At 45.0% G+C, this 27188-nt stretch overlaps 2 protein-coding genes across 2 annotated transcripts; both read right to left on the bottom strand.

Moving 5' to 3' along the window:
* Positions 1 to 1135: 1135 nt before the first annotated feature.
* On the bottom strand, positions 1136 to 16155 carry gxylt1b (glucoside xylosyltransferase 1b). The gene is made up of 7 exons (XM_062518189.1): positions 15799 to 16155; positions 13176 to 13422; positions 12389 to 12520; positions 11157 to 11408; positions 5663 to 5786; positions 3433 to 3605; positions 1136 to 1713 (listed from the first exon to the last, which is right to left on the bottom strand). The coding sequence occupies exons 1-7, from the start codon at positions 16008 to 16010 to the stop codon at positions 1552 to 1554; spliced, it is 1302 nt and encodes a 433-aa protein (XP_062374173.1). The 5' UTR covers positions 16011 to 16155; the 3' UTR covers positions 1136 to 1551.
* A 693-nt stretch (positions 16156 to 16848) lies between these two features.
* Positions 16849 to 20393, bottom strand: yaf2 (YY1 associated factor 2; the record flags this gene model as incomplete). Its single annotated transcript, XM_062518505.1, is given in 2 exon segments — positions 16849 to 18482; positions 20241 to 20393. Coding segments are annotated over 2 exon segments (406 nt in total), but the record flags the coding sequence as incomplete, so codon positions are not given.
* Positions 20394 to 27188: the final 6795 nt, after the last annotated feature.

The following is a 27188-nucleotide window of genomic DNA, read 5'->3' as shown; positions in this document are numbered from 1 at the left end:
ATCAAGTTGCTAGCGAAAAATATTTGGCACAGTGATTATGTAAAATAATCCAGCTCAGTTTAAGACAACAAAAGCCTGGGACGCATCAGATAATCATCTATGGCAAGGCACAAGAACCACTAGGAAAAACTAACATGTTCCTCACACAGGAGGACAATAATCTTCCCCTTGCATCAGGCAAACACACTGCACTTTTCATTTTGCTAACCTACTATGGAACATCCCAATCGCTCAAGACGGCTCTACGTTAATTAAGAAAATATTGGGGATAAAAAAAGACCTCAATGTATATGCAAAAATAATTCTTGAGGTCAGTTGCACATATATCAGTTTCACAGATACATCATTAACCCTTGTGTTGTCTTAACATACTTCTACACTTCCCATTGTCTAAAGGGTAAAAAAAGACGGACCTTCACTGAACGTACGAAATAAAGCAGCTCAATTCAATTTTAAAGGGTGGCAGTTTCGTGAGATAAAAGTGTTTGTGTGCTTCCAACAACTAATATTGTTTTCTTCAGAAATTCCTTACTCCGTGGCTGAGCAAGTATCAGAGGGTCTCGACGGCCCTTTCTGGCTACACCCCAACGCAATGGCCCGTGACAACAGGACCACCGTGGGAGTTTTAGTACAGTAGTGCAAGACCATGGAGTCCATTTTCACACCTTCACCCTTCAGCAGGGGACTTTTGAACATTCTATCTGAAGACTGGAGATTCTGTTCTGCAACAATGTAAGGTTCTGAATCAATCAACCCAGATAATCTTTAGAACGCTAAAGTTCCAACATTCCCGGCTTAAGGGTTAGGCGGGGATCACACTAGCCAGCGGCAAGCGGCAGGTTTCCTATTGTTTTCTATGGTTCGGCAGCGGAACGGTGACAACGCTGGCGTAACGCTAGCTTTGGGCAAACTGGGAGTTGAACTTGGTTCAACTTTGAAGCGCAACGCTCGGCACATCACAATCAGTTTTAGAATGTTTAGGTATTTTGACCAATCAGATTCGTCTAACAACGTAGCAGCAAAGATTGAACTTAGCAACGAGATAGAATGTTTAGGATGTATTATTATGGTCTGAGCGTTGCGTTACGCTTGCCACTGCCGCTCTCCGCCGGCTAATGTGATCCCTGCCTTAATGTGGGCTCCACAATAACAAAAACAATAACAATATATTGACCATTCCACCCATCTCATTGCCTGAATGAAAGATCGCTCAGAAGACAGAAATCCCATCCTCACTATTCACAGTACTTATTCAAATCTTCACATGTTTGTGGGTGCTGTGTGTTTGTTTCTTTGTGTTTGTGTGTGTGTGTGTGTGTGTGTGTGTGTGTGTGTCTGTCAGTGCACATACATGTCCATTCAGATCTTCTAAAAAACAAAGATACTGCTTTACTGGCGAACACGGACCTTCCACCACGCCCTGTAAACAACAACAACAACAACAACAACAACAAAAACAAACAAACAGTCTCCCACGGTGGAGAACATGGACGTGACAGGGGTGAGAACAGTGTGAAGCAATCTACCATCACCTCCTCCTTCCTCCTCAGGTCATCCATCTTGGTCTCTGGATCTTTGGAGTTCTATTAAGGTTGGGCCAAAGTTCTGTGTGAACAGGTGGTGGACCTTCCCACAGTACGTGTGCGTGGTCCCGTTCAGCTTGATCTCCAAGGGGAGCAGGAGTGAGCTCACCAGATCCTGCTCCAAAGGGAACTGTTGCGAAAGGGCAACAGAACAGAACAGAAAAGAGAAGAAAAGAAGAGAAAAGAAATCGGGAGACTTAATTAGCTGTCTCGGCAAAAGACAAAAAAAAAAAAAAAGCCCTCATGAGTGACATTTTGCAGAAAATTATTCTGACGATGCTTTTGTCTTGAAACCACAAAGGCAGAGGGGAAAAACTAGGCAGCAAAAGACAAATGAGGGTGGGAAAGAAAGAGTCTTTTCTAACTTTTCTGTCTATTTTGCAAAAGCTACAGTCTTACGTCTTCCCCAGTTTCCCCAGAAGTTCTGCTGTCAAAGTCTTGTGGCAGAAAACAGTCAACTACGCACACACCCACATACACAACCTTGAGCGCACTCCACACACATACATGTACATCCGACACACACACACACACACACACAGACAGACACACACACAGACACACAGACACACACATACACACACACAGACACACACACACACACACACACACACACACACACACACACACACACACACACACACACACACACACACACACACACACACACACACACACACACACACACACACACACACACACACACACACAATGAAAATGCATTTATGATGCTCTCAGGAAATCAGAAAGGATTAGGCTTTGTGTTCTTTTGCTGTTTTATGTGTCTCAATGTGTGTGTGGGTTTTGGGGAAATGCTGCTGGCCTTGGCACACACAAATATACACACACACACACACACACACACACACGTCTGTGGCCTTTTTTAAGGACCCAGACACATCTCCAGCCATAAACCACCATTTACTGTCCAGCAGTATTGATTGTAGAGGCTGATGGAGCACTATCCACAGTGTGTGTGTGTGTGTGTGTGTGTGTGCGTGTGTGTGTGTGTGTGTGTGTGTGTGTGTGTGTGTGTGTGTGTGTGTGTGTGTAGCAGGAGCACTCAGAAGGCCTTTATGAGCTCCAGCCAGACCCTGATTTTATGCTTTTACACTGAGAGATGGCTGCTGGGTCACTTTATTAGCCGGCTGTGTCTGAGTGTGTGTGTGTGTGTGTGTGTGTGTGTGTCCGAAATGATGTCTGGAGAAATCCCTTCAGTCCCACCCATTTCCTCGCTGTGTGTGAGTGTCTGCAGCTGTGCCTGTCTCACTTTCCCATCGTACACGTTAACACCTTTTAAAGCCTTACCCTTACATCGCTACTGCACTTGAAAGGACACTAAACCTATGAAGTGCACCGATTTTGCAACGTTAATGAATGCGTAAATGAGCCATTATTTTCAGGCTAACAACCAAACTTCATGGCAGTTAGCGGTCACACTCTCTGTGTCTCCTAACATCAGCCCCTCTTAGGTGGGCATCACATTGGAAATAGCGAAGTGATAGTGAAGCGTAACGCAACACTCAGACCATTACGAGTTCTGTTACGTTCCTAAGATACACGAACAGTCTACGTTCTATTGCTTCGCATTAAGCCAACTAAGATCAATTATTTGATGCTAACGCTGCTAAACCACATGAAAATTTGCCAACTGATGATTCAAGCTCTTTAGAAGAAAAACACACTGCTGTCAATATCACAGCAGATGCCAGAACCACAATACTCAGGAACATTGTCCAGCAACACTGCTCAAAATTGCCTTGTGTATTATCAGCTGAAGTATGTCATGTAAGATACTCCACCGTTGAAATTGAAGCCAAGGCCGATATCTATGCAGGTTTAGACTCACCTTTCTGATAGCATCGTAGATAGCTCTAAACGCCGGTTGCCGAGAGTCGTGGAACACTCCACGGTTGCCATGGAGAATGAACACACCCTCTTGTTTGGCAGCATCACAATTGCTGCCATAGATACAGTGGTCGGGCCGGAAGTTCCAATGGCACGGGAAGACGTACAAGTTTTCTGCATAACACACAAGCATAGAGCAGGATGAAAAAATATATATAAGACATCATCTGTAGCTCATGAAGATAATAATAATAATAATAATAGTACATAGGTTTTATATAGCGCTTTTCAAGGTACCCAAAGACGCTTTACAAAGACACAGAACAAAAAGGATTCAAAAGGACAATACAGTACATACAATACAGACAAACAAACACATAAGATGAAAAATCAAGGTGGGTAAAACAGTGCACTTCCGCATAGACAGCCTGAGGCTCAATATACTATACTGTATATACGAATTGAAATTGAATTGAATAATGGATGGAGGTGATTTGGTGACCATGAGTACCATATAACAAATGGAATTCTAGCTACTGCCAGAACAGTGCTCTGTAGATAGTGCATCAAAGTGCTGGAAATACCATTTTCAGGGGGCACCCACAGACTTGTTATTTTCATTGCATGTAAAAAAAACTTCAGATAAACGTGTCTGTATCTGCTCTGAAAACGTTCTAATATTCGTTGTTGAAGCGCTTGTACTTCAAGACTCTCAAATGTCACTGAAAGCAATTAAGTTGCGAAAGTACTTTTTCAACATATTATTAAACTTTTTAAATGGACACAGTTCAATTGTTCTCTTGCAAGCAATTGCAGACATGGTGATTGATAGAGGATTTGGACACATCTGAGGTATTTTTAAATTGACCATTTGTTCTCTTTGCTAAATAAATTCACAGTCGAAAATAAACATTAGGACTAATCGCTGTTTGATGACAGCAATTATCAACACAAGGCACTGGAAATGTCATCTCAATGTCTCTTAGTAATTACTAAGCTCTAACAAATAGGACAAACAGCTAGGCTGCCATTAAGACAATTAAGCCAGTAATTAAATGAAAATGATTGTGATTATCATGACGGTGATTTCTATATTAAGGTGCTGGAAGAGAACGAGAGGTGAGTCTAGGCTGCTGCATTCCCTCACTGTTCACCTCAAGCTGGTGCGTGGTGAGCGTTCTGGAGCAAAATGGCCGCCGCGCACCACCCATGTGGGTGCTTCTACACATTAGCCACGTTTACACGGACACTTCTATTCCGATCAGAAACGGAATAACAGCTCAATAAAAATGGGCATATAAACACATCAATCGGAATGAAAATGCCTGATCCGATCAGAATTTCAATCGGAATGAAAGAGATGGTGTAGTCCGTTCCTAGTCTGAACAAACACCCATGTAATATACGGTCATTCGGATTGCCTGCTGTATCTTCCCATTGAAAAGTAGGCAACAATGGCTATTTCGATCAAAGATTCTAAAGCGCTTGAAAGCACCTGAGCGGAATAGACGTATCCCATGTAAACAGATGGCACAAAACTTTCAATCGGAATAGTTTAATCGGAATGACAAAAAAAAAAAAAAAAAATCCATGTAAACTTGGCTATTGGTGGCGGTGAGTAGCCAGATTACCATCGACTTTCAAAGGCTCTGCGAGACTTTAGTCTGACCAACAGCCTGTGCTAACATGGTTTCTTGCAAGCGCTGGTTGACCCGCCTCCTTTAAGTGCCTCGATTTGCTACTGGTAGATGTCAGAAAGTGGTTTGCCGAGTTTAAACCAATAACAACACTCTTTCCTCTGCCTTGAACACGCCTCTACCCAGAGCCGTTGGAGCTGCTCAAAGTTGATTGGTTCTCGACCAAAGGGGGCAGTTCCGCAGATTTCGGGAACTCAGAAATCCTTCTCAATGAGCAGTTGACCAGACCAGCAGCAAAAGCCTGAAGGCGTTGCGTCACTGGGACGGTGTGCCAGGCTAGGCGGTGAGTGCCCATGGCGGTGTTCCATCCGAATGCGGCGCGGCTTTAAACAATGGATTGTGACGCTATTAGAACGCAAATAGGACATTTTTACAAAGTAGGATAACTCGACACGACACCCCCACCCCCTTCACTGTATAGCATTTTACCTAGAAAAGCACAACGCATATGTAACATGTTGTAGTATGTAGTTGTTGTAGTTGTTGCGGTTATGGCTGTTGTTGTTGTTGTTGTGGTTGTTGTTGTTGCCTTACCAGGATTGTGGTGGAAGATGATGTTGATGAGGTCTTGGTCTCCCCAAGTGATGTTGAGTTTGTACTTGTGGAACAGCGGCAACAGCAGCTCTCCCCAGTGCAGGCCCACGGACGTCATGTCATTCTGTTTCCCAAAGGAGAACAACAGGCACAAGGGTGAGGAGGCAAGGAAAACATCTATGACTGAAGTTAGCAAAGCAGTTCTATAGAATTATCATGCTGCTTGCACGTCAAGAGGTTTCACAACGCATGGCAACAGTTTCACAATGCTTTCTCTGGAGAAGTCGTGCCAAGCATTTAGTAGGGCTTACAGCAAATGTAGTAATACATTTCAAATTTTAGGTAATCCTTAGGGGTGTGTGTGTGTGTGTGTGTGCGCGGGCGTGTGTGTGTGTGTGTGTGTTTAGTTAGTTTCTCATTTCTTTCTCTGTCTGTTTTTTTTTCACCAAAGTATTCTTATCTATGGTATGCATTAGCCCACAGGAGCAAAATCATGATGATTTGCGTCTGACATCTGTGGCATGTTCCTGGGCCTTCTTAGAAGCTTGTTTCCCTAGAGAGGCATTTGTTAAAGGCGCCAGGACGGGTCGACAGACTTAGTTATTTACTGGGATTAGGTCAGACGCAGGAGCATGCTACAGATGGCGGTTGCATTAGGATACGACCTTGCAGGTCAAGACAACACCATGTACTGATTGTGCTTGCATGCCAATTGTGTCGATGTCCGAAATTAAGAAGAAGTGTGTCTTTTCAATGTATTGGACTGCGATGAATGGCCTCACGTGTAAGATTCCGGTGCTGAAATAAAGCTCTCTGAAAGAATCCTGACTGACTGAAGACTGCCTTAGAAACTCTTGATTAATCCTGAAAACTAGTTACCACAGTGTATATGTGTGTGTGTGTGTGCTTGTGTGTGCTTGTGTGTGCGAGTGCGTGTGTGTGTGTAGTGGGAAATTCCAGAATGTATATATTTCAATCATTTATTTTCAATCATTGCCACCCAAAGTCTTCGATCAAGCCAACCCCAAACACCTTTCATCAATCATGAGCATGCGCAGCTTTTTGTCACAGTGATTAATCATGATTGACAAGTTCGTCTCTTGACACAATCACCGGTCAGAGCTATTTTCCTCTGACGCAATACCGGCGCCTCACATAGCAAGATATGGCCGGAGATGGGCCTCACAAAAGGAGGATCTCAAGAAATGAATTTAAGCATAACAGTTTGAGTTGGCATGGTGGTGATGCTGGTGTATACGTTGTATCAACTCCCGGATCCGTTACAATAAACTCGAGTTTTGTCTTGTCTCCTCGGTTTGGATGGTCTCCATTTTGATGTGTAGTTGGTCACTTTTTGGACAACATATGTGTGTGTGGCGCCTTCATTTGCTCATGCACTCCTTCTGCAGGGTATGTGTGGAAATGTACTGGTTAAAGAGACCCTATGCAACTTTCTGCAGGAGACGATCGCTCCTTGTTTACATCTGGAAGTCTGAGACGAAGAACCACGCTTGCAATTTATATTAAATATAGCCTAGATACATGTATAAATATACGCGCTAAAGCTGTCGGGGAAGCTCTGCAGAGAAAATGCAAGCATAAAACGAGCGAAAACGAAAAACGAAACCGAAACCAGAGATGAAATCGCCAATCCTGCATAGTTCCTCTTTAATGGTGGTGGTGATTTGTGTCTAACATCTGGGGTATGTCTCCTAGGCCTCCTGAGGAGTGTTGGCATGCAGAGCACACGACCCCCATCAACATGGAAAGAGGAGGAACAACCCCCACCACCACGACAGGAGGAGGAGGAGGAGGAGGAACAATCCCCAGCACCACCAACACGGGAGGAGGAGGAGCATTCCCCATGGACTTTGTTTGACCCTGACCAGCAGCCCACTTCAAGCAAAGCGGCCCCAGCAGAGGAGTAGTAAGGAAACAACGAAATCTACACCCGCTCCTCCGAACTCTCCGAAAAACTCACCAAATGCAACGTCCCGACTACGACAAACCAGATCAGGCAAGCCTGGAGCTTGTTACAAGTTTGACGGACCCTCTGATGGAGGTGCAGCAGCCTTTCACGAGACGGAGACTGTGGCTTCCAAGTGAATTTACTGCAGTTGTCAAGTCGTTGCCAAAGCCAGAAGACGGAGTGGGGTATTTCATTAAGACCATTGGCAAACTCAACACTGCGTACAATCCTCACCCCCTGGAGATGTCTGCCATTCTGGCTAAGTGTACGGGGCTAAACTGGCTCGATCTAAGAGAAAAACTCACACCCAGCTTCGAAGTCGATCCCACATCAGAACTGGGTAAGGCAACATTTACAGCATGTTTGAACAATCTCTACGCAGCCCTACGTGAAATATATCCTAATACCCAGAACCCGACAAAGATGGATGTGCAGCAAGGTACAGATGAGTCGCCTTCTGAATTCATGGCTCGCGTGTCAAAGGCGGTGAGAATCCACTCGGGCACAAACGACGCTGAACACCTGAAAATTCTGACTAGAATTAGTTTTTTGGGCGGCCTGCGAGGGGAGGTGATAGACTACATGACTAAAGATGGTGTGAATTGGGGACGGCGCGAGCTCTCTGATCTGTTGTCTTGTGCAGACATTTCTGTGAAGGAACAGCAGAAAAGAGAAGCGGAGCTCCAGCGGGAAATGTTGAAGTTCTTCCAGAGCCAGAACGGACAAGGAGGACAGAGGAGTGGCAGAGGACGGCGAGGAGGGAGGGGTGCGTCTAGAGGACAAGGAAACAATCACTACGCAATGTGGTAAGCCTGGACAGCACGCTGAAGTCTGTTAGTCTAAGGCAGTGGTTCTCAAACTTTTCATAATGAGTACCACCCCAGAGAACAATTGACTCTCCAAGTACCACCATTATGAACAGCATTAAAATACGGTAGCGTAGGCCAATATATTTTACATTGTACACACTTCTGCATTGTTTTTGGGGGGGTTTTTTCAAGAAAGATAAAAAAAACTAGTTCAAATGTAAGAATTTTTCATTATTTTTATATCATTTGAAGTGATTACTTTATCTTCATGAAACAAATCATCTTGTAGACTCACAGAGTACCACAACAGAGAGTCTGTGTACCACCAGCGGTACCACAGTTTGAGAACCGCTGGTCTAAGGGATACTGTGACCAGGCTGACCAGGAGGGCCGAAGCCCACATGATGGAGGAAATGACTACAGGGACGACTACAGAATATGACGGGCCGAATGGACGACGAGATGACGCCCCTGCCTGGGGAGAGGTCATGGTTCAGGAGGCGGCAGGACAACACGAAGACACGACAACTGAACAATGAAAATGTAGTCATTCATCATTCAAGAATCAAAACTTGGACACTAACACTTTAGTTTAGCGAGTGAATCCCCAGTGCTTTGCCATCAGCAACACTGTGTTTCAAGGAGCGACAGTCTACATATTGTACATTCTTGAAATAAAGTCATACATCTAAATGTTTTTTTCTTTCAACTGGAAATTGTCAAGTGTTATGTGGATGTGTGGAGGAGTGTGGCCTAGCCCAAATAAATATGAAAAGGAGATTTGTAGAGGTAATACAGCTTGTATGTTGTCAAGCTCGCACAGTTGACAGTAATTGGGCATGCCATGCTACGTGCTATTTCGATTAGGCATCCATTCATTCCATTTAAGGTTTTGTGTTGGTCTACTAAAGGCATGTTTTTTCCTGGGATTTTTTAATGAATGAGTTTGACATTTAACAGGTAAAATCAATTTATATATATATACAGTATATATATATATATATATATATATATATATATATATATATATATACACACACACTTTTATGAGTTTTATATAGGTTGATTATTAATTAGTTACGCTTAAGGTTAAAATGTGAGTGCAGAAGCATCTGAGTTTCTGAGAGGGGAATGCAGGAATACATTTTAACTTTTAGGTGTTCTCCATTTGCTCATGTACTTCTTCTGCCTGGGCCCATAAATACCTTGTTGGTGTGCTGGTACATGGACCATACCTTTCCAATGAGAAGCCTTCAAAAGTGATGTCTTTTCACATAATGAATTTATAGCCATTTTCAGAGCTTTGCAGCTCAGGGGAAATTACACAAGACACGTCTCATCTGATTAGATTTCTTAATTCAACAGGAAAATGCGCTTCCATTCACATAGTTTCACTGATGTGTGTGAAATACCAAAAGAACCAATAACGTTGCAAGTTGACCGAAAAGGATTGTTCACCACAATGCTTAAAATGACTTGAAGCTTCAAAGGGCTGTAGTTTTTAAACCATTAGTGATCCAGATATACTATTTAAGATTTAAGCATAGGTTTAGTCTAAAAACACCTGTGATTTATTTCCGATTTTTTTTGGAGAGGGTCACTTTCCAAATGTAGCTGAAATTGGGTGATTTGACACGGAATGACCGTATAGCATACCATAGGGGGAGATATCCTTAGTCAAGACTGTGTGAGAAGTGTATCTTTTGTTCACACTGCGCTTGTTAGCCACACAACGTAGGTCTCTGGTACCATGAACAAAGCTCTCAGAAGAATTCTGACTGACTGCTGACTCTGTCTGAGACTCTACCGCACAAGGTAAACATGGTCTGTGCCCAAATTTAGCAGATATTTTCAATGTGGTCATATATTATATGTGCGATTATATCTATTTTCAAATATGCAACTCATGTGAAAACTCTGAGCCCTGATGTTGTTGTGTATGTAACAAAACATTGAGTTTTGAAAAACCACAAACACTTCAGCATCTACAGGACAAAAATGGTAGAACCCCAAAAAAACAGAAAGATTTGTTTTCTAATATTCACAATCACACACCTCTATTCAAACCATCACAAAGTCCTTTCTCAGAGAGCAGCAACACTTTTAAGCCCTTTACAATACATGACTGAAGGTCTCTCTCCGTTAACTCACAGAAGAAGATAATTGGCTGCTGGGTGTGCAGAATAAGCAAATGTATCATAAATGCACAGCGAAGTTATCAAAATAAATGAACGAATAGAAATCCCTGATCTGAAAGACATCAGAAACATTTAGAGGCACGGCTGTTCACAAAACAATTTCTTCACATGACAATTGTGCCCTCTTGTGGCGTGGTAATGCCAGTGCATGTGGAAATACTGTTGGATGCACGTTATGGTATGCTATGTTATGAAACGGCATGCCACTGCTTAGAGTGAAGTTAAGGTGTCAGGGAGGATTTTCATGCAAAAAACTATAAATACATTGAGCCTTCTAAATGAGGCCCTACAATAAGCCCTCCGATACAGTGTGCATGTATGTAATGTACTCCTAAAATATACACACATACACAACTGCCCCTGCACATTAACCTCATAACTGAAGAAATTCAGCAAAAAAATCAACGTATAAGCCGCGGCTAATAGTTGGGAAATTACGGTAAAACTTAAGCCGTTAATCACACTCAAACATAATTAATTAGAGGACCCCTGAGGAGCTACCTCCTTTGACCTCTGACCTTGAAGTGTGCGGCGCGGATCCTGGTGAGGTTCATGAGCATGACGCCGGAGTTGACGCCGGTGGCGCCGTAGAAGGGGTGGCGGGCGAAGCGGCTGTACCAGGCGATGCGCGGCTCCTCGTGCTCGGGCGCCATGGCGGCCAGCTGCGTGGCGTTGAAGCGGGCGAGCAGCGCCCACGCGTCCTCCAGGGGGCGCAGGAACAGCACGTCCGTGTCCACGTACAGCAGAGAGTCCACGTCCTGCAGCAGCAGCTGTGTGGGGGGGAGGGGGGGTGTGGGGGGGAGTGGGTGAGGGTGTGTGTGTGTGTGGGGGAGTGGGTGAGGGTGTGTGTGTGTGTGGGGGGGAGTGTGGGGGGGGGGGGAGTGGGGAAGTGGGTGTGTGTGGGTGGGTGGAAGTGTGTGTGTGTGTGTGTGTGTGTGTGTGTGTGTGTGCATGTATGCATGTGGGGAAGTGAGTTTGGGTGTGTATGTACAGTATGCATGTGGGGAGGTGTGTGTGTGTGTGTGTGTGTGTGTGTGTGTGTGTGTGTGTGTGTGTGTGTGTGTATGTATGCATGTGGGGAGGTGAGTTTGGGTGTGTATGTACAGTATGCATGTGGGGAGGTGTGTGTGTGTGTGTGTGTGTGTGTGGAAGTGAGTGTGTGTGCATGTTTGCATGTGGGGAGGTGAGTGTGTGCGTGTGTATTCAATCGATCAATCAATACGGTTTTAGTTACATAGCTTCTTTCTTGCTAAATTGCAATACAAAAAGCAGATTATACACCAACACAGCATACAAAAAGACTTCACATATGACATGACCAGTGGTCTGTAGTCATGTTTCATTTAAAGTTCCTGTTAGCCACCTACTTTTTGACATTCTGAAAGTGTATGCAAGTCTGTGCAGTGTCAAAATTTCTTGTTACATTGTGCAATAACACAACTACTGTAATAACCAATATCTGTATTTTCTTGTCTTTGCATATACATTTTATCTGTTATTGTCTTATGTGAATTTGCCTAAATCTTATGTTTGCACATCGAGCTTGGAGAAACAAAATGTTGTTCAACTGTGCACTCCCTGTTGTATGGTCTGAATGTCAAGAAAGTTTACTTTGACAGAAACCTCACTTGTGTGCCTTTAAATGATTTTACCTCTATTTAACTTCGTACAACCTTAAATCTGTTCAGCATCATCCACTAAGGATACCACATAACAGTATGACCATCTGTGTCCACCAGGGGGCCCTTACCGGCAGGAAGAGCCTCTGCGAGGCACAGGGCTTGAACAGTTTCTTCCACTCGTCCTGATGCTTCCCAGGGAAGCTGATGGGGTAGATGGTGTAGTTGAACTTGGACCGGTGGGGACCGGGCCAGGACTCCAGCTGCATGAGGGTCAAAGGTTACAGACATGCTGAGTATCTCAATCAGGACTTGCCATTTCAGTAGCTCTAGATCTTAGCTTTTTGGGAAATTAGCTTATTTGTTATCTACTGTGTCCCTGAGTTAGATAAGACTATGCAAACCACTCTCTTCCCTGTGCACGGGGCATACCCGTTAGCCTACAGATTGCTAAACGGGAGGGTAACTGGGCAATTCCACGATCTCTGAGGCCTGTTAGCCTAGCTTAGCATAATTCACTAGAAGTGGGCTAGACCAGTTAGCCTACTGCTACTCACTCACCTCAACTCTGAAGCCTGTTAGCCTAGCTTTAGCTTAGCATAATTAACTGGAAGTAGGTTAGACCAGTTAGCCTACTGCTACCTCATCTCTGAAGCCTGTTAGCCTAGCTTAGCATAATACATTGGAAGTGGGTTAGACCATTTAGCCTATTGCTACTCTCTCACCTAATCTCTGAAGCCTGTTAGCCTAGCTTAGCATAATACACTGGAAGTGGGTTAGACCAGATAGCCTATTGCTGCTCACTCATATAATCTCTGAAGCTTAGTTTAGCATAATTCACTAAAAGTGGGTTAGACCAGCAAGCCTAGCTTAGCATAGTTCACTGTAAGTGGTTCAGACCAGTTAGCCTCAACTTGCCTCATCTATGAAGCCCTGATGCAGCTGCTCCTCGGCGAAGACGTGGAAGTTCATGGGTCCGGCGCTGAGCAGCACGACAGACTTGAGCATCGTCAGCGTCTCCTCCTGTCGGTCTCCGCACGCCACCACCGCCAGGTGCATGGGCTCCTTCTCACGCCCGCGCCTCCTCCTCTCAGGAGGAGGTGAAGGAGGAGGAGGACCGGTAGGGGGAGTAGTGGGGGAGCCAGTGACCTCGCCAGCACCTTGCCTGCATAAAGTTAAGTTAGTTAATCCTTTCCTCACCACCATGGAGGCAAGTAGGGCCTACTACAGGCTTGCTCAATTCAATTCAATTCAATTCAAGGTTGCTTTATTAATTTGACTGTAAGTAGGTGTTGCCAAAGCACAAGCAAAACAACATTACATTTTTTTTTCTTACAGTAATAATTAGAGCATTGACAACATTAAGGGTAACATGTAACATGAACAATAGCGTGCACACTTTCTCTCTCTCTTATACACACACACACACACACAAAAGATTGTTCTCTTGTGTGCCTGTACTCTAGTGTGCCTGTATAAAAGCATAGTTATTAACTCGTGTCCACTGGAATGTGTCTGGGTAAAAGCCTCTGCATAGTTTTTTTTTATCTCTATATCTAAAGGCCCTGACATGCTCCCACATCTGTGTCCCACGCATGTGGCACGTGACGAGAATTGCGAATTGCGAATCAACGCACTTGTGGGGGGTTCCTCCCGACACTTGTGTGTCAATGATGCATGTCTTCGATCCATGCAATTGTGAATGGAGTAGCACTTGCTTAAGGCCGGACCAGGGACGTGGCCAAGACAGCCTCAGAAGCCCAGGAAAGATGTTTCTTGGTGTTTTAAGCCCCCAACATTGTCTTCAAGGCAGCACTGCCTGGAAGGTGCTAGGGTTAAGGTTAGGTTGGGTTAGGGTTAGGTTTAGGAGCCTTTAAGTCGACGGTGGCAGTGTTGCTTGGAAGACGACGTTGGGGGCTTAAAACACCATCGAGCAGGAAAGATGCACATCTCACATGCGATAGGGGCAGCCTTTACAAACACTATTTGTTGCTATAGCCCAGACAGCAACAGGCTGGCGGACCACTGCCAGTAGATCTGGTGGTCTGCTGGTGTTTTGCTCATCAATTTGCTGGTGGTCCACTGGTTGCCGACGAATACCCCAATATTTTGCCACTATAGGTCTAAAAATTGTTTTCTTTTATTCAATTCTACTTCAGCCATCATTATGATAACATTTCATGTATTTTCTTAATATTCATGAGAAGTTTACCAGAAGTGGTATGCCACGTTATCTGCCAATCTGATTTTGCTATCTGGGAGTAATTATTTCAGGTTTCATCATTTAATTTGCATGATGTATCAATCACCATAACAGCCTGAGGTCAGCCCATTTTACACTCACCCCTTCACTTGCTTGCTTCAGAATAAAATTAGACCAATTACAATGCTCTGGAGTCAGTCACATATGCAAACATATGACAAACCACGAGGGGGCAGAGTTGACCATGAATTACAGAGGATAGAGCCAAAGAGAATAAAGGCCTATGAGGCTTCTTCTTGACAGAGCTGCATTAATAGTCAGTCTAAAACTCCTTCATGTAATGAGGATAGCCTGCTGTCAAAACACATGTATTGCAAATGCCAAGTGTATTGCTTGTTTTGGGATTTAAATTTAAAACTGTGTTACTGTGACAACTTAGGCCTTACACTCAGTATTTGATTGATTCATTCTAGTGAAAATATTGCATCAGGCGAGGATCTGACACAATTCAGATATGTGTGAAAACGGAGGACGATTCCTGTGTTAGTTTCTCACCAGGATGCGAGGCCCCTCTAAACGGAACTTCAAAAGGAATATGTCACGTTGTAGGCTAATGAAAACAGACAGTCACTCAAAACCTCCACACCTAATTAAACTGGCTGATAAAATGGCAATAGCAAAAATATATTTTATATATTTAACACGGTAGTCAGTATACCTTTAACTCTGTAGTTTATAGACTGTATTAAGTCTGGACCAGCTGTTCTAATCTGTCTACTTCCAGCTGTAACTCAGCCCTCAAGCAGCATAGAACGTGACCTGAGACACAACACAAGCGGACAACAGTGGCTTGTTTACATGGACATCCCTGTGATGGCAAACATTTCCAGTTATTTCATAACAGACCAATTGAACACCCAACCCTGTGCAACCCCTGCACCATTATCTGTTCCAGAGTAGCACAAAAAGTCAAGTCAGTAAGTGTACTATGCTACTCGTTAGCTGTAAGATTAGCCATCAGACATTCCGATACATGAGAGGAAGAGCTGTGGGTTTCAGAATGGGATGCGTCGTAAACATTGTAACGCTGCAGACTCGGGACACTCGTGTAACTAGTATCATGCAATAATGTCGTCCGGCCAGCTGATCATTACTTGTAACCTTGTGTTTTCACTTTTCTTGTGTAGGATCCATTGCACTCTTCTACCACGTTTGCTCCCTTGAGGGTTGCATCTTCGGCGTATAGGCTACTGCAAATAATTCTGCGACCCTGGTTGCACTTGTGCCCGACACCGGGGCTAAGGATGACTAGACACTGTTTTTCAGACTTGATCTTACCTGTAACCTTGCAGGTCCACCGGGGCCCTTGTCTCCGGCCATCGCCTAGCTATCTTCCCGACGTCACTTTGTAGAGAAGCGGATCGTGAGAAAGCGAGACCCCCAACAACGGCAACGGAGGTCCCCAACGAGGAAAGATTATTGAACACGTACAACACGGAGACAATCGCAAACACTATGCATAACGCTAGAACACGAATGTATCGCCGCATCTTGGTTAGTTAATTGTGGTTTAGCTCTCAGAATCATGGCAGCCGAATCAGAGACAGGCCAACTCGATCAACAAAAGCTCATAGTAGCCATGAGTGGTCTTGAGGTGCCAAGCCAACAGACACTACCATCCCCCACCGCATTCAGGCGTTGCGAGGGGCGTCCCCTGGGTGACTCCAGCAAGTGATATTCCCATGGCTTGCTCCCGTCTGAAAGCCCATTCGGAGCTGAAACATGATACGCCATTAAGGCTATTTATAGACAACGGCACGGTCATTATGCTATAGTATAGTGCTTTGTAGATTTGAGCATTTCAAATCAACAGGCTAAATATGGTAGTTTCAGCTATAGCAATGTGTGTCTAGCAATGGATATCACATCCGAGGGTCAAAGTCGCACTTGCAACCTAAAAGACTCAACAAATAGGGTCATGGGCTGCACCCCCGTGTGAATAGGCTTCTGTAGACCAGCAATAAAATCACAGGTCGTTTCAACGAATGGCATTCTGCTTGACTTCACCCAGACCGTTGTTGGCAAACACTATTAAAAAGCACCATTTAGAACTTGGATTTAGCTCAATGCATCACGCCTAATTGGGAGGCAAATGTCTAATCATCTTCTTTAATACCCTGTCTCTCTGAATACATCTAGAACCATCTGCATCAGACTGAATAATGGTTATGGCCAGTTGCAGTCTAAAAATAAGCCTACACTTGGCTGGTAGATGGTTTGTGACACTAAGTGAATGGCCAGAATGTAATCTGGCCAATTCCCCTCTTTCAGATGCCATAAAATGGGGACACATTACCTCCAACAACAACAAAAAAGGAAATATGGGCATTCTTCGATTTACTGCAAATCCCACAATATCACTTTATTTACAAGTCTTTAACTGATGAGGCTATATCTTTCCATTTTATTCAGTGACATTTCTAAACGTAATCATAAATCTCTTGATGACAAGCTCAAATCTATAAAATGGAGATTCAATGTCAACATCTTTACTAATACAATGTCTTTTTAAGTAATAAATGTTTTTTTTTCCTTTTCTTCAAACTTTTAATTAACACATAATTCACCAAGATATTTATACATATTATATAGCAACCTTGGCAAGAGCAATGAGAGAACACCATGATATGATCTATATAACTTGTGCTGCAAATTGTTTTAAAACAAAAATAAATGCAAAGGCGACAAACCAAAATAAAACAAAACAAAACAAATGAAAGAAAAAATGTTAATGTAAAATATTCTCTCATGTAACCACACCAAATACCAGCAGGTGCAAAAAACAAAACAAAACAAAACAAAAAAAAACCAAGAAGGAATAGGTCTTACTCTATCACAGTTTGATTAATCAATCACTGTACAATGAAGGGGAACAGTTTCATACTTTTTTTTCCCATAATGCATTGAGACTCTGAATCAGATCATGCCACGATAGTTCTTATTGGACAAGGGAGAATGGAAGTGAGATGAGGTGGGCGGGGCTCACGTCAGTGTCTACATGTTATCGATAACACTGATTGGATGAAGAGTGCCGACAACAATCTGAAATGGAGGATGCATGAGTTCTATGGTATGAGAAGTTCTAGAATGGTCTTCTTAGAATGCTATATCAATAGAGTGTTAATCCTGAAAGTGACATAGAAATTCTACTACAGTTTGTCGACCCCTGTGCAGGCCAATGCCAGATGTGGCTTCGTCCCTAAACCACAAGGACTGAAGAAGCTGACCAAGGTTTGGAATACTCCACAAAGGGGTAGAGAGAGAGAGAGATACACTCACACCTCCCAACACTCCCAAAAACAGAAAACAGGAAAAAAAGAGAAGGAGAGATAACGGTTGCTTTGTTTGTCGTGTCGTAGTGGATTTCTCAGAGGGAAGAGCTTGCTGTAAGGTCCTGACATAGCCTTACATGTGCATGTTCAGAGAGGGGAGAGAGAGGGGGAACAGTATTAGGTTTGGAGGAGGACGAGGAAAAAGGAGGAGAAGAGGAAGGAGGAGGACTGTGGACAAAGAGGTCGTTGGTCCCTTTCGACGTTGGAAAGGGAGGGGGGGGGGCAGGGGAGATTTAGGGTTTGAGAACAGTGGGTGCGGTGGGCCTGGGAGGATAAGATGGGATAACCGTAAGCGGGGGTCAAGGATCAAAGGTCAACAGTGGGTATGGGGGGAGGTGGGCAGGTTATTTTTTTCTTTTTTTTTTTCTCTCTTTCTTTTAGTGCGACTCTCCGTTGACGGAGGAGGCTTCGCCGCGGGGGGACGAGGAGCGCGACACGTTCACGCTCCGCTCGGTGTTGTTGTCGGAGCCGGAGCCGCTCTGGCTGTGGTGGTCGGCCGAGGCGGCGCTGGACGACGAGGTGGACGTGGGCTTGGCCTTCTCCTTAAAGTCTGTGATGATGACCGTCAGGTCGCCCACCGTCACCTCCAGATGCTGCGCACTGCTCCTGTCGATGTTCTTTAACCGGGGCCTGCACGCACAAGAAAGACATTACATTACATTACATTACATTGTATTACACTACATTACATTACGACACATTTTGTCTTAAATGACTTACATTTGTCAACTATATTACAAGGGACTTGCTCAAGGGCACAACGGTGGAAACTGAAACGACAACTTTCAGGCTACTACACGCCAGCCCAGCTCCTTAACCACTCTACACTACCAATGAACATGATGAAGCAGCAAGCACTACTGCAGTTTGACCAGAGACTTTCTACTGAGACACAGCACTCCAAGAAGCCTCAGTAGAAATGCATTGGGGTTAGTTCCTAACGGCAATATGGCAGGCGTCTACACATGTATCACCTGAATAGAAAAATAGCTGCCCGATAACGGCCCAAAGTGCATTAGCAAGATGGCCACTGAGTGGGGGAACCGGCTAATAAGGACTGAAATAGCACTGCCATCTTGGTGGAGGCAACCATCAATGGAGCCTCAACAGATGATGTGGCATCTACTGTTCCAATATCTATGGGCTAGACCAGTTAGCCTAAAGCTAGCCTGGGCTATGGCTAAAATGAAGCTAACTGGTTCAAGAAATGTTGCCTTGGGACCCGTGTGTGATGCGGTCGTGATGTTGATTATCCACTAATCTCAACCCCTTCCTGCATGTTGTTTTGCTGGCGTCCATGCTAGCCTCCATATCTGTGGTTGACTTGAAACCAGTTGAAAAGAAAAATAGCTGCCCCCGATGACTGCACAAAGTGCAGTACTATGACTTTAGCATCCATGCTAGCCTTTAGCGGCTTCCGTGTCTGTGGTTGACTGGAGACCACAGCGGAACGGTGACATGACAGGTTTTTATCTGCAAGTTGTATACCCCTTTTCAAATCCTCCATTATGCAACATTTACAATTTCATCACTTTGCAATTGACCTACTTCCTCAAGACTTCTGCAGTTTGGAAGTAGGACTTAGACATGCAAGACACTCGCACCAGCTGTGTGAACATTTGAACGGGTATCAGAGACCTGTTAGGTCGAGGTAAGCACACACACACACACACACACACTGAATTTACTTACTATGCAAACTAGAGGCACCGCTCTCAACGTATACAATCTCTCACACACTCACACCGACAGGCATGTGTGAGCACGCATACAGTATGCACACACACACTTTTCATTTCATACATAATTTGGTACTGGAAAATTGGACCAAAAAAAAAAAAAAAATCACATTCTATTTCTGTACACAAACTGGCACAGAGACACGCACAGACTAAAGTCATTTTACACTCTAGCAGATGTGCTGACAGGGTCTCTCTCACACGCACGCACACACACACACGCGCGCGCGCGCGCACACACACACACATACACACACACTAAGACTGCAGAGTGCAGAAAGATATACAAGTACAAACCAGACTTTTTGTATACAAGCTAGCACAAAGAAATGCTTGTCTCGAATCATTCTGTAGCATAACCAGACACACTCACACAGACAAACAAACAAACAAACACACACACACAGAGCTTTCCTTAAAGCTGGCAGCAGGGGACACTCTTGTTCATTTCATGTTCTTGTGGCTGTTTCTCTTGATCATGGTGACCTTGTTGCTGTACTCCTCATCCACACACACACACACACACACACACACACACACACATTCTTGTGGCTGTTCTTCTTGATCATGGTGAACTTGTTGCTGAGCTCCTCATCCATCCACACACACACACACACACACACACACACACACACACACACAGGCTCACCTCATCTTCTTGTGGCTGTTCTTCTTGAGCGTGGGCTCCTTGTCGCTGCGCTCCTTGTCGGTGCGCTCCTTCTTCTCCTTCTTGGGCAGCAGGGGCGAGGCGAACTGCTGCGTGACCTGCTGCGCCACCAGCTGGGAAACGGGCCGAGGTTTCCTGACAAACAACAACAACATCATCATCATCATCATCAACATCAATAACAACAACACCAACATCAGTCAAGGACAAGGACTAAAAGACTAGGGCAGCACAATTAATGCAGCGATGCAAATTGGCTATTAGCAAAGGCTGTGATTAATTGGGCAGCTTGTAACTATCCTGATGGTTTATCTGGCCACATCTATGACTTGTACTTTTAGATCATTCTTTCTCTGTGACAGACAGTTAAAGGAGATATCCAGTGAGTTTCCATATAGATCTCTGTTTTTCGAGGTCATCTAGTACTGTTGTTACAAACCCCGACCCCCCCCCCCCATCCCGAAAACAATCAGTTCTACCTAGCTCGAGTTGCTAACGCAGCCAGCTGCTAATGCAGCCAGACAGCTACAGCGCTATTGGGGGCATGTCTGTGAGCTCTCATTTACATGCCCCCAGAGTACTGCTCACCAGTGAGAAGTGGCTCATCTTAAAAATAAATCTGGAATATTGAACTGAAGTTGGACTTTCAATAATTATATTGCAAATCAAATTGCAATATCGGTCACTGAAAGCACTATTCGATATTTTCCCTGAATCGTGAAACCCTACTAAAGGCTTAAACAGTACAGGCCACCAGTCTCGCTCACACACACGGACAGGCTAAAATGCCTTGATAGAATAAATATACAAAGATGAGTGGTCTGCCCACACACCCACACACAGAGAGAAGAGTACAAGGACATTCAAGCGATGAACATGCTGGACAATATATTAACTACCATAAGAGGCCTTCAGATTAAATAGTGAGTGCTGCATTTCTCTCTAATGGCAGATCCTACTGTGCTCTAACAAACACAACATTTGAACTGAAGATTGTGTAAAAACGTTTGGGGAACGTCGGGAGGCCAGGAAGGCGAGGCACGTTTGGAAATCCTGGCATTTGCGTTTGCCAAATGATCCATCTGCACCGCATATTTGCCTAAGATGCTCACGAATGAGGAAATGAAGGTCTGATATCTTAGAAGCTTCCCCATCTGCGGAAAAGTTTGCCGATTCACAAAGACAAGTCTCCCTCTCCGTTTCGCACTCGAACAGCGCAGGCACGCAAGTCCTTCCTGCCGTGTGAAGACACACACACACACACACACACACACGAGTGTTTTGGTGTGAGCGCAGTATAAGCGAGGAGATGACTGACTGTCATTCTGACTGCAGAATTCACATAGTTCTGGTTGCATGTGGCAGGGAGGCATTTCAATATCAATACAACCACACGACTCCCAAATGTATTTCATGAATTTTCATAAACAAGGGTGGCGACAGAGCTTTTGGATGCATTCTCCAATATGAGACACATGTGATTAATTTCACATCTTAGTTGGTGCATTTAGAAAAATGAGGCCATTTCATTTCCGTAATACAGTCCTCCTATGAATTATTCTCCTGTGCAACCTCAAACCAGGTTGAATTAAAACTGAGTTGGAGGTGTGTGTGTGTGCGTGTGCATGTGCGTGTGCGAGAGAGAGAGAGAGAGAGAGAGAGAGAGAGAAAGTGTGTGTGTGCTTGTATGAGTGTGGCCGGCCTGCAGTTCTGCTTGGACCCATCTGTTGTCCTGCCACACATTTAGATCACTGCACACACGCATGCATGCACACACACTCCACTGGTACACCAACCCTCCCACACAGTACACAGAGAGAGAGAGAGAGAGAGAGAGAGAGCTGGAGAGGTGCAGAGTGTGTGAGAGAGAAAGAGAGCTGGAAGAAGAGAGGGATAAAGAGGAAGAGGTGGAGAAGAGTCAGAGACATTCTGCCGATCTCGCGGAACGTCTCACACCACAGTGGAAGCCAGATGGAACCTGGAGCTGGAACGGAGAACTGGGCTGGAACCGACTGTTCTTTTTGGCGCTTGACAGCACGGTTCTGCAAGCAGAGCTGGAAACATGGGGGTGCTGATGTGCTTTCACAAGATGATAATGTTGCCGTGACCTTCTTAAAACATAGCACAAGCACACACGTGTGCACACACACATGTAGCTGGGCCTAAATAGTGAAATCCAAATTTACACCCACACACACACAAGCACACACTTACTTACATACATATACACACACACACACACACACACACACACACACACACACAGCTGGGCCTAAATAGTGAAACCCAAATGTATGCACACTCTGTTCTGCAAATAACACCCCCACACAGACAGAACCGTTACTCACCATTAATACCAGGGGGATTTTTTCGAACAAATTCTTTAACAACGAAACTGAATCTGTTTTCAAAAATCACAGTGTTCATCCTGACAAGTCCTTTCACAATAAATATATGGATTAGGCCACCAAAGGCAAATTAATTAAATGGCGTGTGCACACACACACACACACACACATACAGTATACACACACATAAAAACATGCACACTACACACACACACTTCTCCAGAGATTGGGTTCCTCCTAATTACCCTGCCGTTTGATAGCGTGCTTGTGCACTGTCAGGCAGGGAGTAATGAATTATCTCCTCTTTTTATGTATATAGGCCAAGGCTGTGTGTGTGTACGCATTTATGTATGTGTGTGTGTGTGTGTGTCTGTGTGTGTAGTGTGCATGTGTTTATGTGTATGTGTGTGGGTGTGTGTGTGTGTGTATATATGTGTGTGCGTGTGTATATGTGTGTGTGTGTATATGTGTGTATGTCTGATATCAAAGCATGCTCTGAAGACTAGTTGCACCCTCCAAAATGACTTTACATATTCACAGGGATTCAGCTGATTTGAGAGTGCACAGGAGAGGGCTCTTTTATGTCGGCTAACAGAGGCATCATAAACGCTTTCTGTAACACAGGCATTGAGGGTGCACACACACACACACCCTAAATAGTGAAACCCAAATCGAACAGAGGCATCATAAACGCTTTCCGTAACACCGGCGTTGAGGGTGTGTGCACTGGATCGTCCGATGGCTCGTTGTGGCCAAACGATTTGAGATTTATGGAGAGGGATTTATGACTTAAGATGAATGCACTGATTGATTTATGATTGCAGATGAGTGTGTTAAGGGACTGTTGAAAGCATTCAAATAATGCCCTGAGACGACGGGTAAACAGACACCGCAACTCATTAAAACACACACACACACACAAACACACACACACTCACACACACACACACACACGTATTTATGAGGGAGCACCTCTGCATTTTGCGGCGAGCCACCATTTTAACCTTGGTAGGCATTTCTGACAACATTAGTACATTGATTTCAATAAGAGCGGCTCAACTTACGCGCAAAAGCCCAGTCGACATTAATTGCATGTCCAACGCGGCGGATGACGCCGGCGATCGATTCACACTACACCGGCAGCCTACTAATCCATTTTAATGCGACTAATGGCAGTGTGTGTATACGTGTGTGTGTGTGTGTGTGTGTATGGATATGTGTGTGCAGACGTGTGTGTGTATAATCAGGCCATCAAAAAAGCTTAAAGTCAACCGGTACATCTGCAGCTGCCGTTAGCTTCATGCTACGGTAAGCAGACAGACACAATAATGAGGCTTGCGTTAACACCTTCTCGCCTTTTATCTCAGTGCAGGGCTGTCTCTATGCAACACACACACACACACACACACACACACACACACACACACACACACGCCTCCTGTCCACCTTTCCTCCCTTCGCCGGGCTCTGCGTTCTGACACCTCCTCATCTCCTCCTCCAGAGAAATCGATATGCGCTTCTGACGCGCTCTTCAGCCGTCAGCCTTCTTTCAGAGGCCCTTCCTGTTAATCCAGCTTACCCCCTTCACTCCCCTCTCCACTTCCCAACCTCCTCTCTCTCTCTCTCTCGCTCACAGCAAAAGGGAGGGAGAACTTTCACTGACCCCCTCTGCAACACCTCCCTCCTCTCACACTCTTTCAGCCTCTCTCTCTCTCTCTCTCTGTTTCTCCAGGTCTTTATAATCCCCCCCCCCCCGTCCTCCTTCATCCTTTTGTCCTAATGGGGAGAAAAAAGAGGAGCGAGAACATGGCCAAACACCATGTGCAAGGCCAGACACTCTGTAATACCGTAAGACATTCTCTCACTCGGTCAGTGCCTTATTTTCCCCTCTCGTCCTTTCGACCTCTGTCTGTTTTAGCATGGAGGGAGAGAGGAGGAGAACTTTCACCTTTCTCTCTCTCTCGCTCTCTCTGGTAATGGAGAGAAAGTGGTAGAGGGAGAACTTTCTCTTAAAAACCTCTACAACACCACCCATTTTCTCCACTCCATCACACACACACACTCTCATTCTCTCTCTCTCTCTATCTTTCAACCTCTCTCTCATCATCCTCTTATCCTGTAATGGAGCTGAGAGAGAGAGAGGGAGATAGGGTGAGAGAGATAAAGAGAGGGAGAGAGATAGATAGATAGATAGAGAGGAGAAGGAGAACTTTTGGCGACCCTCTCTATGGACTTCTCCACCCACGCCTCTCCCTAGCTCTCCACAGCAGAAAAAAAAAAACAGGAAAAAAAAAGCGAAATCCTGGTGTTCTCGTCTCGTCTCTTCTCGACTTGTCCCTGATGCTCCGACCAAAGTTCATCGGCTGCTATTCCAACTCACCAGCCCTTTCTCCACTGGAGGACTAAATTTAGCAGGGGGACAACCCCCCACTAACCTACACACACACACACACACACACACACACACACACACAACTGCGGTTCATGACGGTCTGTGGAAGGATTTAGAGATGACCTGCTACACTGATTTCCCGGCTGTGTGTGCGTGTGAGAGAGAGAGAGAGAGAGAGAGAGAGAGAGAGAGAGAGAGAGAGAGAGAGAGAGAGAGAGGGATGATGAGTGTATAGAGGACAAAAAGGAAAAGGGTGACGCGAGAGTCCCGATTCAGCTTGTTCTACAAAGGAAAAAAAAGAGGAACAGTTTGATTCACACTCACACACACCCACACTCACACACACACGCACACAACTGTCATCACAGAGCTCAGCAGTCTTTCTGGACCACTCCATCTGCATGCCTGCATAATGTTGTCATGAGGCACTCACAATGCCGGCCTTCTGTGAGAGCGAGTGTGAGTCTGTGTGTGTGTGTGTGTGCGTGTGTGTGAGAGAGAGAGACAGAGAGAGAGTTTGAAAAAGAATTAGCCTTGGGCAAAGAGAGCCAGAGGAAGAGACAGAGGGAGAGAGAGAGGAAGAGAGAGAGAAAGAGAGACAGATGGAGAGACAGGGAGAAAGCGAGGGAGAAAGCGAGAAAAATCAGACAAACTGAAAGGGAGACAGACTGATAGAGAAAAAAGGAGAGCGCAGCAGAAAAAAAAAAAAAAAACCTGAAGCTCTGAAGCGAATATCTCTGGAGGAAGAGCATCTTTTGACCATTGATTCTCTCCCTCCTTCTGTCTCCTTTCCTTTCCTTTCCTCTCCTCTTTTCTTCATCCTCTCTTTATATCCTCTCCTCTTTTTCACTTTGGGTCTGACAGAAGGACCTGCAGCCTCCCACAGGCCGGAGACGGCTCCTCTGAGCACAGGAGCTAGAGGCCCTGCTGCCAACACGGCCAGGATCCAGAACCAGCCCACACAACCTGCATCCAAAACCAGCCCACACAGCCCGGGACCAGGACAATCCCACACACCCAGCACCAGGACAAGTCAAGTCCACACAACCAGCGCTAGGCCGCAAGACCAAGTCAGGTGATAGCAGACCCGGTGACTAGTCAGGGGAGAGAGAGAGAGTATGTGTGTGTGTGTGTGTGTGTGTGTGTGTGTGTGTGTGTGTGTTTGTTAAGCCCCAAATGTGTTCTTTGTGTCATGCGGAATTGCCGGTGTTGTTTGATACTGAGAGTAATGAGAGTGTATATTCATACTGTACTGGATTCGTACTGGATGATTAAACTAGTCTGAGGAAAGAACTGCACGACTCAAATACGTCACAAAACAAAATCTAAAACCGTGAACGGGAGCTTTCTGGTAATGTGGATCATCTCTTGTAGTCTTTTGGACACTGCACTGGGTCCTGCACCCGTCCAATTATGGCCTGGGAATGTGTGTGGCCTTGCTCTGTGTCTTCAGGGAACAGAGTGGAGAAAAAAAAAAGAAAAAGATCTCTGGCCACAAGCAGAACCAAAAGCACACCACCAGTGCTGAGCACACTGAACAAAACACACACACACACACACACACACACACACACACACACACACACACACACACACTTGGAAGGCCAGAAGAACTCCATAACTCTGATTAAGTGCCAAGTCAATTGGCGAAAGTAATAGCCAACGTCGCCTAAGGCTACAACAACACTACTCCGAATCCGCACCATATTAGTGATGGGGTCACCTACGAGCAAGTCATCCCAGGAATAGGTTTAAAGACAACCTGTGCTACGTGGCTAGTTGCTGGCGTTTCTGTTGAAGCCATACAGTAATTTCCCGCATAATATAAGCCGCAGGACAGTGTTTTAATCAAGTTAAAAGAAACAAAACCATATCAACACCATATTAACTGCCCCCCTTGCATTAACCTCATAGCTGAAGAAATTTTGCAAAATCAATGTATGAGCTGCAGCTAATAGTCGGGAAATTGCGGTAAAAGTCTGCCACGCCCAAACGCATGGTGGCCCCTATGATCCTTGAGTCCACATTCCGCGCTAGCTAACAGCAGAATGTACCCTATGTTTTAACTGCCCGCAGGTAGCCTTAACGGGTGTGCACTGCACAATGAAACTGTTTATTCGCCTGGGAATACGTAAACACACACACGGCCACTCGACTCGTCAGTCGGCACTTAGCGGAGGTAGCGCTTTG

The sequence above is a fragment of the Sardina pilchardus genome, chromosome 17 (genome assembly GCF_963854185.1).
Source record: "Sardina pilchardus chromosome 17, fSarPil1.1, whole genome shotgun sequence".
In the NCBI taxonomy this organism is placed as follows: Eukaryota; Metazoa; Chordata; class Actinopteri; order Clupeiformes; family Clupeidae; genus Sardina; species Sardina pilchardus.
Note: the sequence above shows the minus strand (reverse complement) of the source record. Positions and strands in the feature narration are given on the sequence as shown.

Excerpts from the sequence above, each read along its gene's own strand:
- gxylt1b (XM_062518189.1), bottom strand. The coding sequence starts at position 16,010 with ATGCGGCGATACATTCGTGTTCTAGCGTTATGCATAGTGTTTGCGATT. Across the intron at positions 13,423-15,798 it reads GTGGACCTGCAAGGTTACAG|GCAAGGTGCTGGCGAGGTCA; the intron begins GTAAGATCAAGT and ends AACTTTATGCAG. Across the intron at positions 12,521-13,175 it reads ATCAGGGCTTCATAGATGAG|CTGGAGTCCTGGCCCGGTCC; the intron begins GCAAGTTGAGGC and ends ACCCTCATGCAG.